Raw genomic sequence first — 14851 nt, 5'->3', positions numbered from 1 at the left:
CAAAGCCAGGGGGCCGACTGTGGAACAGACCGTCAATTGCTCATATGTAAGTTCAAGCTGAAACTGAAGAAAATTAGAGCAAGTCTACAAGAGCCAAAATATAACCTTGAGTGTATCCCACCTGATTTTAGACACCATCTCAAGAATAGATTTGACGTGTTGAACACTAGTGATATTAAAGTTCTGTTTGGGGGAAAATAATATAATTGCTCTGAGAGCCTTAGACTGACCATGTAGAGTGTATTTTCTGTTGGGAAGTTAATTCCTATACCTACTAAAAAAAAAAAATACCTACTACAAGCACTTAATACAATGCCTGGCACATTATACTCAAAAAAAATTTAACTGGGACCATTGTCTTCTATATGTTGCCACAATTAATAAAAAATAAAAAAACAAACCAGTTGCTGCAGAGCCAATTCTGACTCATAGTGACCCTACAGAACAGAGTAGAATTGCCCCAAAGGGTTTCCAAGGAGCAGCTGGTGGATATGAACTGTCGGCCTTTTGGTTAGTAGCCAAGATCTTAACAACTGTGCCACCAGGACTTCAAATTTATAAGGCTTATTTATTCCTTGCTCTCACGTATTTTCACTACTTTCCTCAGCAGTTTTATTAGTTTACCAGTATTGTAATATCTATTAACAGGTTTGAAAATCAAAGGAATGATTACCGAGTAGGCAGGGTAGAGCTGGCAATCTTTTTTGGAGCCATATTTGCTTTGATTCTTATTCATTGATGTTTTTCTTTTTAATTTTTATTGTGCTTTAAGTGAAAGTTTACAAATCAAGTCAGTCTCACACCAAAACTTGTATACACCTTGCTACATACTCCCAATTGCTCTCCTGCAAATGAGACAGCCTGCTCCCTCCCTCCACTCTCTTTTTTGTGTCCACTTTCCCAACTTCTAACTCCATCTACCCTCTCATCTCCCCTCCAGGCAGGAGATGCCAGCGTAGTGTCCACCTGATCCAGGAAGCTCACTCCTCACCAGCATCCCTCTCCTACACATTGTCCAGTCTAATCTCTGTCTGAAGAGTTGGCTTTGGGAATGGTTCCTGTCCTGAGCCAAAAGAAGGTCTGGGGTCCATGACAACCAGGGTCCTTCTAGTCTCAGTCAGACCATTAATTCTGGTCTTATGAGAATTTGAGATCTGCATTCCACTGCTCTCCTGCTCCATCAGGGGTTCTCTGTTGAGTTCCCTGTCAGGGCAGTCACTGGTTGTAGCTGGGCACCATCTAGTTCTTCTGGTCTCAGGGTGATGTAGTCTCTGGTTTATGTGGCCCTTTCTGTCTCTTGGGCTCATAATTACCTTGTGTTCTTGGTGTTCTTCATTCTCCTTTGCTCTAGGTGGGTTGAGACCAATTGATGCATCTTAGATGGCCGCTTACTAGCATTTAAGACCCCAGACGCCACTCTCCATGCATGGGATGGAGAATGTTTTCTTAATAGATTTTATTATGCCAATTGACTTAGATGTCCCCTGAAACCATGGTCCCCAAACCCCTGCCACTGTTACACTGGCCTTTGAAGCATTCCGTTTATTCAGGAAACTTCTTTCTTCTGGTAAGAAGCAGGGCCATCAGTCAGAAACATCTCTGTGGCGTTGGGATGACAACAAAGCATATCTTGTGGTCTTCTTTGATGGTGGTGGTGGGATTGTGTTCAGCATCAAAACTGGAGCCAGCTCCTCACCAGGCACACCAGGTGTATTGTAGTGTAAAACTGTCTCCATTTATGCCCATAAAACACTTGCAGAGATGAGTCACGTGAGGCATTGTTCATACTGCTAGTTTCCATACCTCACCCAAGACCTACTGACTTTTATATATAGAAAACATCTGAAGGATTAATATTCAAAATAATTACTTTTTTGAGATTTTGATGTGTGCTGAAGTTTGAGAAACGTGACTTTAACATTAGAAGAAGATGAGGGAATGTATTTAGAATCTAGAATATGAAAGAATCTGGAAAGTGAAATCTTTTCATTTTTACTCATTAAAATATCATATGAAAAGTAGTGTATGGAATGTATCTGTAGTCCTTAAAGAATAGTAATCTAATCCAAATTCATATACCTCTGACCTGGGTGTCTTAGCTAACTGGTGCTGCTATAGCAGAAATACCACAAGTGGATGGCTTTAACAAGCAGATATTTATTCTCTCACTGACTAAAAAAAAAAAACTGACTAGGAGGCTAAAAAACAGGAATTCAGGACACTAAAGACTATGTTGGCATCTCCGGCCTGGAGGGGAGATGAGAGGGTGGAGGGGGTTAGAAGCTGACGAAATGGACACGAAAAGAGAGAGTGGAGAGAGAGAGCGGGCTGTTACTTTAGGGGGAGTAATTGGGAGTTTTTAGCAAGGTGTATGTGGGTTTTTGTGTGAGAGACTGACTTTATTTGTAAACTTTCACTTAAAGCACAATAAAAATTATATTAAAAAAAAAAAGTTGGGCAATGAACAAAGACCGAAGAAGAATTGATGCCTTTGAATTATGGTGTTGGTGAAGAATACTGAATATGCTATGAATTGCCAGTAGTACAAACAAATCTGTCTCAGAACAGCCAGAATACTCCTTAGAAGTGAGGATGGCTAGAGTTCATCTCATGTACTTTGGACATGTTATCTGGAGGGAACGTTACCTGGAGAAGGACATCATGCTTGGTAAAGTAGAGGGTCAGCGAAAAAGAGGAATGCCCTCGTTGAGATGGATTAACTCAGTTGCTGCAACAAAGGGCTCAAACGGAATTGATTGTGAGGATGGCTCAGGACTGGGCAGTATTTCGTTCTACTATACACAGGATCGTTCTACTATGCAAGGGAGAAACTTGATGCCACCTCACAACAACAACACACACTAACAACTCCCCAATTTATATCTCCAGAAAGGAACACTCCTCTGGATTGAAGATTTGTGTGGTTATCTGTCCACTTGATATCTCTATGTGGCTGCCTAAGAGGCACCTCAAACTAAACATATTCCAGAATACAGCCCTGATAATGAGACTATTAGCCCATGGTCACAATGGTTGTCAACTCCATTCTTTTAGGTGCTGAGCAGTTTTCTCCACTGATCATTATCTTTGATTTCTCTCTTTTTCTTATACCGTCTGTCCACCCCTTCAGGAAACTATGTTGTCTATCCAATGCAAATATATTCAGAATCCCATCAGATTTCGCCACCTTCACTGTTAATCACCATGATCCAAGGCACCATCATTGTGTTGTTGTTGCTGTTACCATACTTTTAGGATTATTAAAAAAAAAAAAAAAAATCTCTGTACCTGGTCATTCTTCATCTTCCCTTTCCATTTGGTGAAGTTTGTATAATCTGCCCAACACTATGTCTTTGATCTCTTCTATTCTCCCAGCACTTATTCCATTACAACGTCTGCTGGCCTCTGTGATTTGATTATTTTTGATGTTGTTGTTGATTCTGTTTGCGTTGTTTTTCTTCATGGTTATTTAAATTAAAACTTACATATTTCATTTGAATGGCAAGGTTATTCTCCCCTCTCTCTTTTGCAATTATGTGCTCCCTCTTTCTTGTCCTACAGGTTCACCAATCACCACTCCTCCAATCCTGAATTCCATTTCCTGACTCCCCAACTTGGTAGTACTGAGAGTATCACAAATTCAGCCACCATGACAGCTGGTAACTTGAATTATTTCCTCCATGGAGGCTTTTCTGAAACTTGCAGCTGTTATATGCACCACTTTATGTTTGAGTATCTTGTTGTTGTTGTTTGTTTTTCTTTTTTATACTACCTAGAAAACTTTAACTTGTATTTTTTTATACTTCAGGTGTTTCTGTGAGACCAGGAAAAGTTTATTTATTTATTTATTTATTTTGTGGCCGGCTGTATCTTGTTCTATTTTATCTCTTATTTCATGCATTTGAAGTGAATGGAGTTAAGATGGCAAAGGGTAACATCACAATGCCGTCTTGTCTCAAGCTGGGTTTTTAAGTAATACATGTAGAAAATTATAGGTTAAAAAATTTATATAGAAATAGATGTGCTAAAATAAACTGATGAACCCATGAAAATAGTGAGTTCATTAAAGGTAAAGGTATTTGAGTGAATACTAAATTGGAGCACCATCTTCACCTCTTAAATAATGGCTGTTATCTGTCTAAATCTACTGAGATTATGGATAAACTGCATACTAGTGCCTATACTGTGAATTCTCATAACTCCATTAAAAATCAGGAGCCAAAATATCAACCTCTTTCCACTAACGTGAATAAAATTTTACGTAGAAACTACTGCCATGAAATTGGATACTCTGGCTCCAGAACCCTAAAAAAGAAGTAACAAGTCTATCTATCGTTATCACAGTCAGAATTGATCACAGAGACTAGCTTAGAATATCTCTATGTAAAATATACAGAACGAAGATTAAGGTTCAGGGGACATTCAATGACTTTTAGAAAGAAACTGCACTGAATATTTGTATTTTACAGTATCTTATTTTTTTTAGCTATATTTCTAAATATCATATCCATATAGGTAAACGATATCTTCACACCTCAAATAGGAGTCGGGCTTTCTAATGTCTTTGGAAAGACAGAGATGCTTTCAGTTGGAATTAGAAAAAGAAGGCTGAAACACAGAGAAGGTTAATGCATTCACAAGTACAAGGTATGTGACATGGAGGTGAACAGGAACAGGTGAAGAGGGGCGAATGCATGTAGCTGCCTTTACGGGGTCACGAAATCAACCATCATGAATTTCGCTTTTTGAAGTCTTTGTCTTTAAGGATTTGCGCTGCCCTGGGATCAGAATGACACTAAAAGTGAGTGATTAATGAGGAGCTTTTTTGGCTATTTATCCCCCAGAGAGACAGAGAACGCAAATAGTATGCCTATGACCACCTCACTCAACAGCCCTCCCCCAGTCAGGAAGCAGTGCCCCTGAGACTCTGCCCACAGTCGATCCTCATATGGAGGAGCCTTGTCCCTCACTTGTCCCTCCGCCTTTCCTGAGGACACATCTTCTACATTCAGGGAAGATGTCAAGCATCATTCCTCAGTGATACCAGCCAGGTAACCTGTCGTTCCTTAGTTAATGTTTAAAAATGAAGACAGGTGTTTCACTACAGGTTCGTCCAGGGGAAGCTGTGAAGAGAGTACATGCATGAAATGATTTGAACCAAGTCTGCCAATAACTCATACCTAACCGTCTTCCATCTCCCTTACATGTTTCCTTATATCTTTGTACCAATATCAGGAAACTTTTATTCTACCAGTCTTTTAATTGTCTTTACAATGGCATGGACCATTTTCCTCCTGAGCAGAAATCTGCCCCTTCTTATACAGCATGACTTTAAAAATTCTCTATCATTTAGTTGCATTCTTGTGATGGTGAAGGATGAGGATTATCAGCTTCCCCTTAAGTTTCCATTCCTGGTTCTTAACACAAATTTTTCGTATCTCTGTGGCCTGGTACTAGTCTCTGGAGGAAGAGGTAGAGCCTGAGGCAAACTCTTCAGGCTGCCTCCGTAGTCTACTTGTTTCTCTTTAAAATTACCAAACATTTAAAATGATCATAACAGCACAGATGTTGTTGTTATGTGCCGTTGAGTTAGTTCTGCCTCATAGTGACCCTATAGGACAGAGTAGAACGGCTCCATAGGGTTTCCAAGGAGAAGCTGGTGGATTCAAACTGCCGACATTTGGGTTAGCGGCCAAGGTCTTAACCACAGCACAACCAGGGCTCCAACAGCACAGATAGTGTAATTAAAAAAAAAAAAAATACAGCACCTTACCCTTTTCTTATTAAATAAATGTTTACGCCCAGCTACATCAGCTTCTGGTCTTTTTTTTAAATTAAATGAATAAATAATGGACATACAGAAGATACCCCTCTGTATTTCCCACCATTCCTGTCTTACCTTTTCCCAGATGGCATTTGTTTCTGGTGCTGCTGTTTTTGGTCTAGGGCGCACACATTTGATTGTCTTGTCACGCCATTTTTTCCATCAGATACATCAACAATATGGAAACTAGAAACCAAACAAGTGTTTCCGAATTCCTTCTCTTGGGACTAACAGAGGATCTGGAGCTGCAGTTCCTCCTCTTTATCCTGTTTTTGTCCATATACCTGGTCACTGTCTTTGGAAACCTGCTTATCATCCTGGCTGTTGGGTCTGACTCCCACCTCCACACTCCCATGTACTTCTTTCTTTCCAATCTCTCCTTCACTGACATCTGTTTCGGCACAACCACGATCCCAAAGATTTTGGTGAACCTCAAAGCACAGAATCAGAGCATCACTTATGGAGGCTGCCTCAGCCAGGTCTGCTTTGTCCTGGTTTTTGCTGCTTTGGAAAATTTTCTTCTTGCAGCAATGGCTTATGACCGCTATGTGGCCATTTGTCACCCACTGAGGTACACGGTCATCATGAACCCCCGCCTTTGTGGCCTGCTGACTCTGCTCTCTCTGTTCATTAGCACTGTGGATGCCCTGATCCACAGCCTGTTGGTGTTGCGCCTGTCTTTCTTTATAGACCCGGAAATCTCCTAGGTCTTCTGGGAAGTTATTCAGGTCATCAAGGTTGCGTGCTCTGATACCCTCATCAATAACATCTTCATATATTTTGCAGCTAGCATGTTGGCTGGCATTCCTCTGTTTGGGATTATTTTCTCTTATACTCAAATTGTGTCCTCCATTTTGAAAATGCCATCAGCTGGTGGAAAGCATAAAGCTTTTTCTACCTGTGGATCTCACCTGTCAGTTGTTTTCTTATTTTATGGGACAGCTTTTGGTGCATATATTAGTGCTGCATTTATCCACTCATCCAGAAAGACTGCAGTTGTTTCAATGATGTACACTACGGTCACTCCCATGATGAACCCCTTCATCTATAGCCTGAGAAACAAGGACATGAAGGGATCCTTGAGGAAACTGGTCAGGAGCATATCTGCTTTTCATTGATTATATTACCTCATTTGGACTTGGGTTTTTAGATTTTGTCAAAGTAAAAGAATGCTCATGAGGTGGGATACTTGACTCTTCCATCTCTGTGTTTTTCTAAAAGGACTAGACAACATAATGGCTAAATGCAATTCGATTTGGTGTTTAAGCCTGACTTTGCTTCTTGTGTACTGTGTGATGCTTGACAAATAATTTCAACTCTCTAAACTCAGTTTCTTTAGTCAGGGTCTATAGAATCAGAGCCTGAGCCAGGATTCTTTATTAACTGATTTGGGGGGAACATTCTTAGAATTTAAAAAGCAGGAAAAGGTGGATAGGGTAAGTAAAGAATGTAGGCAAATCTGTAGGCATAGCTAGAGACTAGCTTCAGCCTGATCCCATGAATAGAGCCATGAGAATGGAAACGCAGTTAATCCCAATGACAGTCAAGGGAGCTGAATTTTTATGTGTCAATATAGTTCTTACCAATACACGTCACTGGTAAACTATATGTGTTTAAGATAACATCGGCATCCACCATGCTCCATTTTATTGTCTATTGTTGTTGTTCATTTTATATGCTGCTAAGTTAGCCATCAACTCATGACACAACAGGATCATACCATTATTATCCATAGTGTCTTTTTTGGCCGATTTTTTATGAGCAGATTACAAGGCCTTTCTTCCTTGTTTATCTTAGTTGGAAGCTTTGCTGAAAAATTTTCAGCATCACTGCAACACACAAGTCTCCAGTGACAATGCCTGAGGTGCATTGGCCAAAAATCAAGCATGGATCTTTCACATGGAAGGCGAGAATTCTACCACTGAACCACCACTGTTCCCCTTCATAATCTATAAAATTGGCATAATTAGATTATCTCAGTGGTTTCTAATGATTGTGATATAATTAAACCTTATCAGTGAGGAAGCCATCAGTTGTAATTAGAAAATATAAACATTGACTTTAATATGCTCCCACAGTAAAGAGCATTATCTTTCATTATAAAGACTTCAGAGTTAAGAAATGTACTGGAACATTACAGTAGGGATTCATTCATTCCCCTTGAGATGGTTTCACCTAGCAATGGTTCCCCTCATGGTGACAAATGGCTGCAACAGTCAGATGTCATACCCAGACGTGATACTCAGGGCCACAAAACTGACCATTTGTCCCTGAACCTATTGTTGATAGTAGATCTATTGTTAATAGACCTTTCCATACAGAAGATGTCTCCTCCCATCTCATCACTGAGAATAGCATCATATATCCCTTCTTAATCAAATTTCTGTTTGGGGAACAAGTAATTACTATGAGAGCCTTAACCTGTTGGAAGGATAACCCTTATAACTATTACAAGCATTTAATACAATGCCTGGCATATAACATTCAATAAAATTTAACTAAGACACGTGTGTTCCCTATGTTGCCATTATTTATTAGGCTTGTTATTTCTTGCTCTCACATATTTCTACACCTTACCTCAGAAGTTTTGTTGGTTTACATTTATCATAATATCTATCAGCAGCTTTTACTTGTCTTAGTAATATAATCAAATGATAAATTATTGAATAGGCAGGGAAAAGGGAAATAATGTTTCTGAAACCTTATTTGCTTTGATTCCTTCTCATTGATGTATTGATAAGAGTGTATGGAAGCTTTTAGTTTTCTCCTTAGTTACCTTATTTTGCAATTTTTCTTTGTCATCTCTAGTGGAGTCATTGTTTGATATAGTAGAGCCAATACAAAGAAATACAGTTGAGTAAAATTAATTAAATCATTGAAGTCATAGTGGGCTGGCCATACTATTAGGGATCTCATATAAAACTTTTTAAAGTGTATTTGTGGGGAAAAGTTTTTTTGCGGAGATGGACTTTATTTTGAGGAAGCCATTTTGTATAAAATAGGACAGTGGAAAAGGAGAGTTGGCAGGCTTAGGGACTTTAATAGTAGAAGAATATGGGAGAACGTATTTAGAACCTGGAATGTGAAAGAATCTGGACATTGAAATATTTCCAATTTTATTTATTAAAATACAATATGTAAAACAGTGTGTAAAACATATCTATAGTTCTTAAAGAATAGTAATATAATGAAAACTCATATGCCTGTGACCTAGTTTAAAAAATAAAGCAATGACATCACCATAGAAACCATTTGAAAGGTCTCCCTGTGTTCTTGCCTTCTACCCTCCTGGTGGCAAACACTATCTTGAATTCCGTATTTATCATTTTCTCTGATGTTCTTCAATTTGTTGAATCTTTTTATTATGGACTGAATTACATCCTCCAAAAAGCCCTAATTCCCTAGTACCTTTGAAGGGGATCTTGTTCAGAAATAGGTTCTTCAAAGCTGTTATCAGTTAAGGTAACATGAGGTCATAATGGAATAGAGTGGGTTCAAATTCGATAAGTGGTATCCTTATAAAAGAGACAGAGACAGAGGAAGGATGGTCATCTGAACACAGAGGAAGAGTTATGGTGCCGCTGCAAGCCAAAGAATGCCTGGGGATGGATACCAGAAACTGTGAGAAACAAGAAAGAATCTTTCCCTAGAGCCTTCAGAAAGACAATAGCCTCCTGACACCATGAATTTCAGACCTCCAACCTCCAGAATTGTGACACAACAATTTTTTCCATATTTTAAGCCACCTACTTTGTGGTACCTTTTTATGGGCTCTAGGAAGCTAATAAACATGTGAAATTGGCAGTATTAGATCCTATTTTCTTTATAAAACTGGCAATGGAATTAATGATTATTTTTAATCACCTCTATGTTTATCCCTATCCAATTTACAAATTTGTCTCTTTTTAAACTTGTTAATAGATAAGTCTTAATGTATGAATTTTGTATCCTGATTATGCTTTTTGAAATTCAGTCGTGTTGCTGGGTGTAGCAGTAATTCATTGACAAACAATGCTGTATTTTTTTACATCATGTATGGTGACATTACATAACAGATATCTTTTCTAATGCAGATGTTTTGTTGTTAGGTGCCATCGAGTCAGTTCTGACTCATAGTGGCTCTATGTACAACAGAACGAAACACTGCCTGGTCCCGTGCCATCCTCACAATCATTGTTATGCTTAAGCCCATTGTTGCAGCCACTGTGTCAATCCATCTAATTGAGTGTCTTCCCCTTTTTTGCTGACCCTCTACTTTACCAAGCATGATGTCCTTTTCCAGAGATTGATCCCTCTGGACAACATGTCCAAAGTATATGAGATGTAGTCTCACCATTCTTGCTTCTAAGGAGCATTCTGGTTGTACTTCTTCCAAGACAGATTTGTTCGTTCTTTTGGCAGTTCATGGTATATCCAATACTCTTCTCCAACACCACAATTTAAAGGTGTGAGTTCTTCTTTGGTCTTCTTTATTCATTGTCCAGCTTTCACATGCATAGGAGATGATTGAAAACACCGTGGATCGGGTCAGGCGCAACTTAGTCTACAAGGTGAAATCTTTGCTGTTCAAAACATTAAAGAGATCTTTTGCAGTTGATTTGCCCAATGCAATGTGTCTTTTGATTTCTTGACAGATGCTTCCATGGGTCTTGATTGCAGATCCAAGTAAAATGAAATCCTTGATAACCTCAGTCTTTTCCCTGTTTATCATTATGTTCCTTATTGGTCCAGTTGTGAGGATTTTTTCTTTCTTTGCATTGAGATGTAATCCATACTGAAGGTTGTGGTCTTTGAACTTGATCAGTAAGTACTTCAAGTCCTCTTCACTTTCTGCAAGCAAAGGTTGTGTCATCTGCATAACGCAGGTTGTTAACGAGTCTTCCTCCAATTCTGATGCCTCCTTCTTCTTGATACAGTCTTCTCAAATTATTTGCTCTGCATACAGATTGAATAATTATGGTGAAAGGATGCAACCCTGAAGCACACCTTTCCTGACTTTAAACCACAAAGTGTCCCCTTGTTCTGCTCAAAAGACTGTCTCTTGATCTATGTACAGGTTCCTCATGAGCAAAATCAAGTGTTCTGGATTTTCCATTCTTCTAAATGTTATCCATAATTTGGTATGATCGACAAAGTTGAATGCCTTTGCATAGTCAATAGAACACCAAGCTGAACCGAAGGCATTGGTGAAAAACAAAGTTCCACAAATTGATAGAATACCAATTGAGATGTTTCAACAAATGAATGCAACACTGGAAGCACTCACTTGTCTATGCCAAGGAATTTGGAAGACAGGCAGCTACCTGGCCAAACAACTGGAAGAGATCATATTTGTGCCCATTCCAAAGAAAGGTAATTCAGCAGAATTATCAACAGACCACAGCCTTCAGTATGGATTACATCTCAACATAAAACAAAAATCCTCACAACTGGACCAATAAGCAACATCACGACAAACAGAAAAGACTGAATCTGTCAAGGATCTCATTTTACTTGGATCCACAATCGACACCTATGGAAGCAACAGTCAAGATATCAAAAAATGCATTGCGTTGGTCAAATCTGCTGCAAAGGACCTCTTTAAAGTGTTGAAAAGCAAAGCTTTCACCTTGAAGACTAAGGTGCACCTGACCCATGCCATGGTATTTTCAATTGCATCATACACATCTGAAAGCTAGACGGTGGATAAGGAAGACTGCAGAAGAGTTGACGTCTCTGAATTGTGGTGTTGGTGAAAAATATCGAATATGCCAGGGACTGCCAAAAGAACAAAAAAAATCTGTCTTGGAAGAAGTACAACCAGAATGCTCCTTAGAAGCAAGGATGGCGAAGCTGTGTCTTACATACTTTGGACATGTTGTCAGGAGGGATCAGTCCCTGGAGAAGGTCTTCATGCTTGGTAAAGTACGGGGTCAGTGAAAAACAGGAAGACCCTCAATGAGATGGAGTGACACAGTGGCTGCAACAACGGGCTCGAGCATAACAACGAATGTGAGCATGACGAAGGATCAGGCCGTGTTTTGTTCTATGGTACATAGGGTTGCTATGAGTTGGAACCAACTTGACAGTACCTAACAACAACAACATATATATATATATATATATATATAGTTGTCTTAGTTATGTAGTTCTGCTATAACAGTACTACCACATATGGATGGCTTTAACAAAGAGAAATTTATTTCCTCACAGTAACCCAGTAACCCAACCCAGTGCCGTAAAGTAGGCTAAAAGTCCAAATTCAGAGTGTTAGTCCCAGGGGAACACTTTCTCTCTCTCTTGGCTTGGAGAAAAGTCCTTCTCATCAATCTTCCCATGGTCTAGGAGCTTCTCCTTGCAGGAACCCTGCATCCAAAGAACGCACTCTGCTGACGGCACTGCTTTTTTGGTGGTATAAGGTCCCCCTGTCTCTCTGCTTGCATCTCTTTTTTATATCCCAAAAGAAACTGGCTCAAGATACAATCCAATCCTGTGGATTGAGCCCTGCTTTGTCAACACGACTGCTGCCCCTCCACCCTGATTAACGTCATAAAGGCAGGATTTATAACAGATAGAAAATCACATAAGTTGACAAAATGGTGGACAATCACACAATACTGGGAATCATGGCCCAGCCAAACTGATACACACATTTTTGTGGGGCACAGTTCAGTCTATAACAAGTGTCATGTCACTTGTGAATAGATGTAGTGTTTCTTTTCTTTTCCAATTTGGATGTCTCCTATTGTCTTGGTCTTTACAGATTTGCATTGCCCTGGGATCAGAATGACAACAAAAGTGTTTGGTTAATGAGGAGCTTTGGCTATTGAGCCTCAAGGGACATACAGACTGCAAACAGTCTGCTGTGACCACTTCACTCAACAGCCCTCCCATAGTCAGGAAGCAGGCACACCTGAGACTCCGCCCACAAATGATGCTACTTACTCTGAGACCTCATGCCTCATTTAGCTCCTTTGCCTTTCCTGAGGACATATCTTCCAACTTCACCATCCAGGGCAGGTGTGATCATTCCTCAGTGCTGTCAGCCAGGTAACTAAAAATGGCTTAGCTAATGTCTGGAAATAAGGACGGTTATTTTAATACAGATTCATCCAGGTGAAGATGTGAATAGATTGTATGCATAAAATGATTGGAACCAAGTAACCCATAGAACTTCTGCCTGTCTGCCAGAAATATTCTGACATTTTTCCTTGCATCTTAGCATCAATGTTCAAGCAACTCTCATTCCATTAGCCTCCTTCTCTCTGTAAGGGCAGGGGCCCTGTTCTTCCTGAGCAAACAGGATGACTATAACAGAATTGTCTGACATTTACCTACATTCTTGTGGGGAAGGGGACTGCTTCACTTTACCCTTCCATCTCCGGTTCTTAACACACTTTCATATTAACTCTGTTGTCTGCCTCTGAACTATGATGAAGGAGTTGGAGGCCCAGACAGACACATTAGGCTACTTCCCTATCTGTTTGTTTTTGTAAAATTACCTAATATATAAAAGATCATGCCAGCAGATTGTGCAAAAACAGAACAAAAACCATGGATGCAATTTTGCCCCTTTCTAGAATTCTCTGCTGTATCAACATCTGTTTATTTTTGAAGTAACAAAGTATACATAATGAAGACATCCCATTTGTTTTCCTCTTTCTTCCTTTTGTTCTTTCCCAAGATGATTTTTGCCTCTGGTGATGCAGCGTCTGCTGTTCCAGGAACCATGCATTTTACTGTCTTATCATATCTTTTCCATCATTCATCAACAATATGGAACCCAGAAATAAAACATATTTCAAAATTCCTTCTCCTGGCACTGATAGAGGATCTAGAACTGCAGCCCCTCCTCTTTAGCCTGTTCTTGTCCATGTATGTGATCACTGTCCTGGGAAACCTACTCATTGTCCTGGCTGTCACCTTTGACTCCTACCTCCACACCCCCATGTATTTCTTTCTTGCCAATCTGTCCTTCACTGACATCTGTTTCAGCACAGCCACGATCCCAAAGATGCTGGCGAACCTCCAAACACAGAATCAGAGCATCACTTATGCAGGCTGCCTCACCCAGCTCTGCTTTGTCCTGATTTTTGGTGCTTTGGAAAATTTTCTCCTGGGAGTAATGGCCTATGACCGCTATGTGGCAATTTGTCACCCACTGACATGCACAGTCATCATGAACATTCGCCTCTGTGGCCTGCTGTTTCTACTTTCCTTGTTCATTAGGATCATGAATGCCTTGTTCCACGGTCTGATGGTGTTGCAACTGTCCTTCGGCCCAGATCCGGAAATTCCTTACTTTTTTTGTGAAGTTCTTCAGGTCATTGAGGTTGCCTGTTCTGATGCCCTCCTCAATAACATCTTCTCATATTTTGCGGCTACCATATTATGTGGTGTTCCTCTCTCTGGGATCATTTTCTCTTATATACAAATTGCTTCCTCCATTTTGAGAATGCCATCAGCAGGTGGAAAGTATAAAGCTTTTTCTACCTGTGGGTCTCACCTCTCAGTTTTTTCCTTGTTTTATGGGACAGGCTTAGGCACGTATGTTAGTGCTGCATTTACACACTCTTCCAGGAAGACTGCAGTAGCTTCAGTGATGTACACTGTGGCCACTCCCATGATGAACCCCTTTGTCTATAGCCTGAGAAACAGGGATGTGAAGGGGGCTTTGAGAAAAATTTTCAGGAGCATAACTGCTTTTCAGTGATTATCTTACCACTTTCAGCTTGGATTTCTAGATGGCATCAAAGGGAAAAGAATACATGTGAGGCAGAATGCCTGACTCTCCCATTACCACGTTCTTTTAAAATGACAACACAACATAATGGCTAAGTGCATTTCAACTTAGGTTTGAAATTTGCCTTTATTCTTTGTGTAGCTCTGTGTTGTTTGACAAATTATTTTAATTCTCTAAGCTGAGTCTCTTTGGGCAAGTTCCATAGAAGTGGAGCCTGAGGCAGGGTTGATTTATTTCTGTGGCACAGTCTCAGAATAAAGAAAGCAGGAGACGGTAGAAGGGTAGGGAAAGGATGCAGACAAGGC

General features: G+C 39.9%; 1 protein-coding gene across 1 annotated transcript; it reads left to right on the top strand.

Annotated features, from left to right (window-relative positions):
* Nucleotides 1-13781: 13781 nt before the first annotated feature.
* Nucleotides 13782-14516, top strand: LOC126071021 (olfactory receptor 7G1-like; the record flags this gene model as incomplete). The annotated part of the gene is made up of 1 exon (XM_049875331.1): nucleotides 13782-14516. A coding segment is annotated over one exon (735 nt), but the record flags the coding sequence as incomplete, so codon positions are not given.
* Nucleotides 14517-14851: the final 335 nt, after the last annotated feature.

The sequence above is a fragment of the Elephas maximus genome, chromosome 3 (assembly GCF_024166365.1).
Source record: "Elephas maximus indicus isolate mEleMax1 chromosome 3, mEleMax1 primary haplotype, whole genome shotgun sequence".
Classification (NCBI taxonomy): Eukaryota; Metazoa; Chordata; class Mammalia; order Proboscidea; family Elephantidae; genus Elephas; species Elephas maximus.
This window is presented reverse-complemented; position numbering and strand designations above follow the sequence as displayed.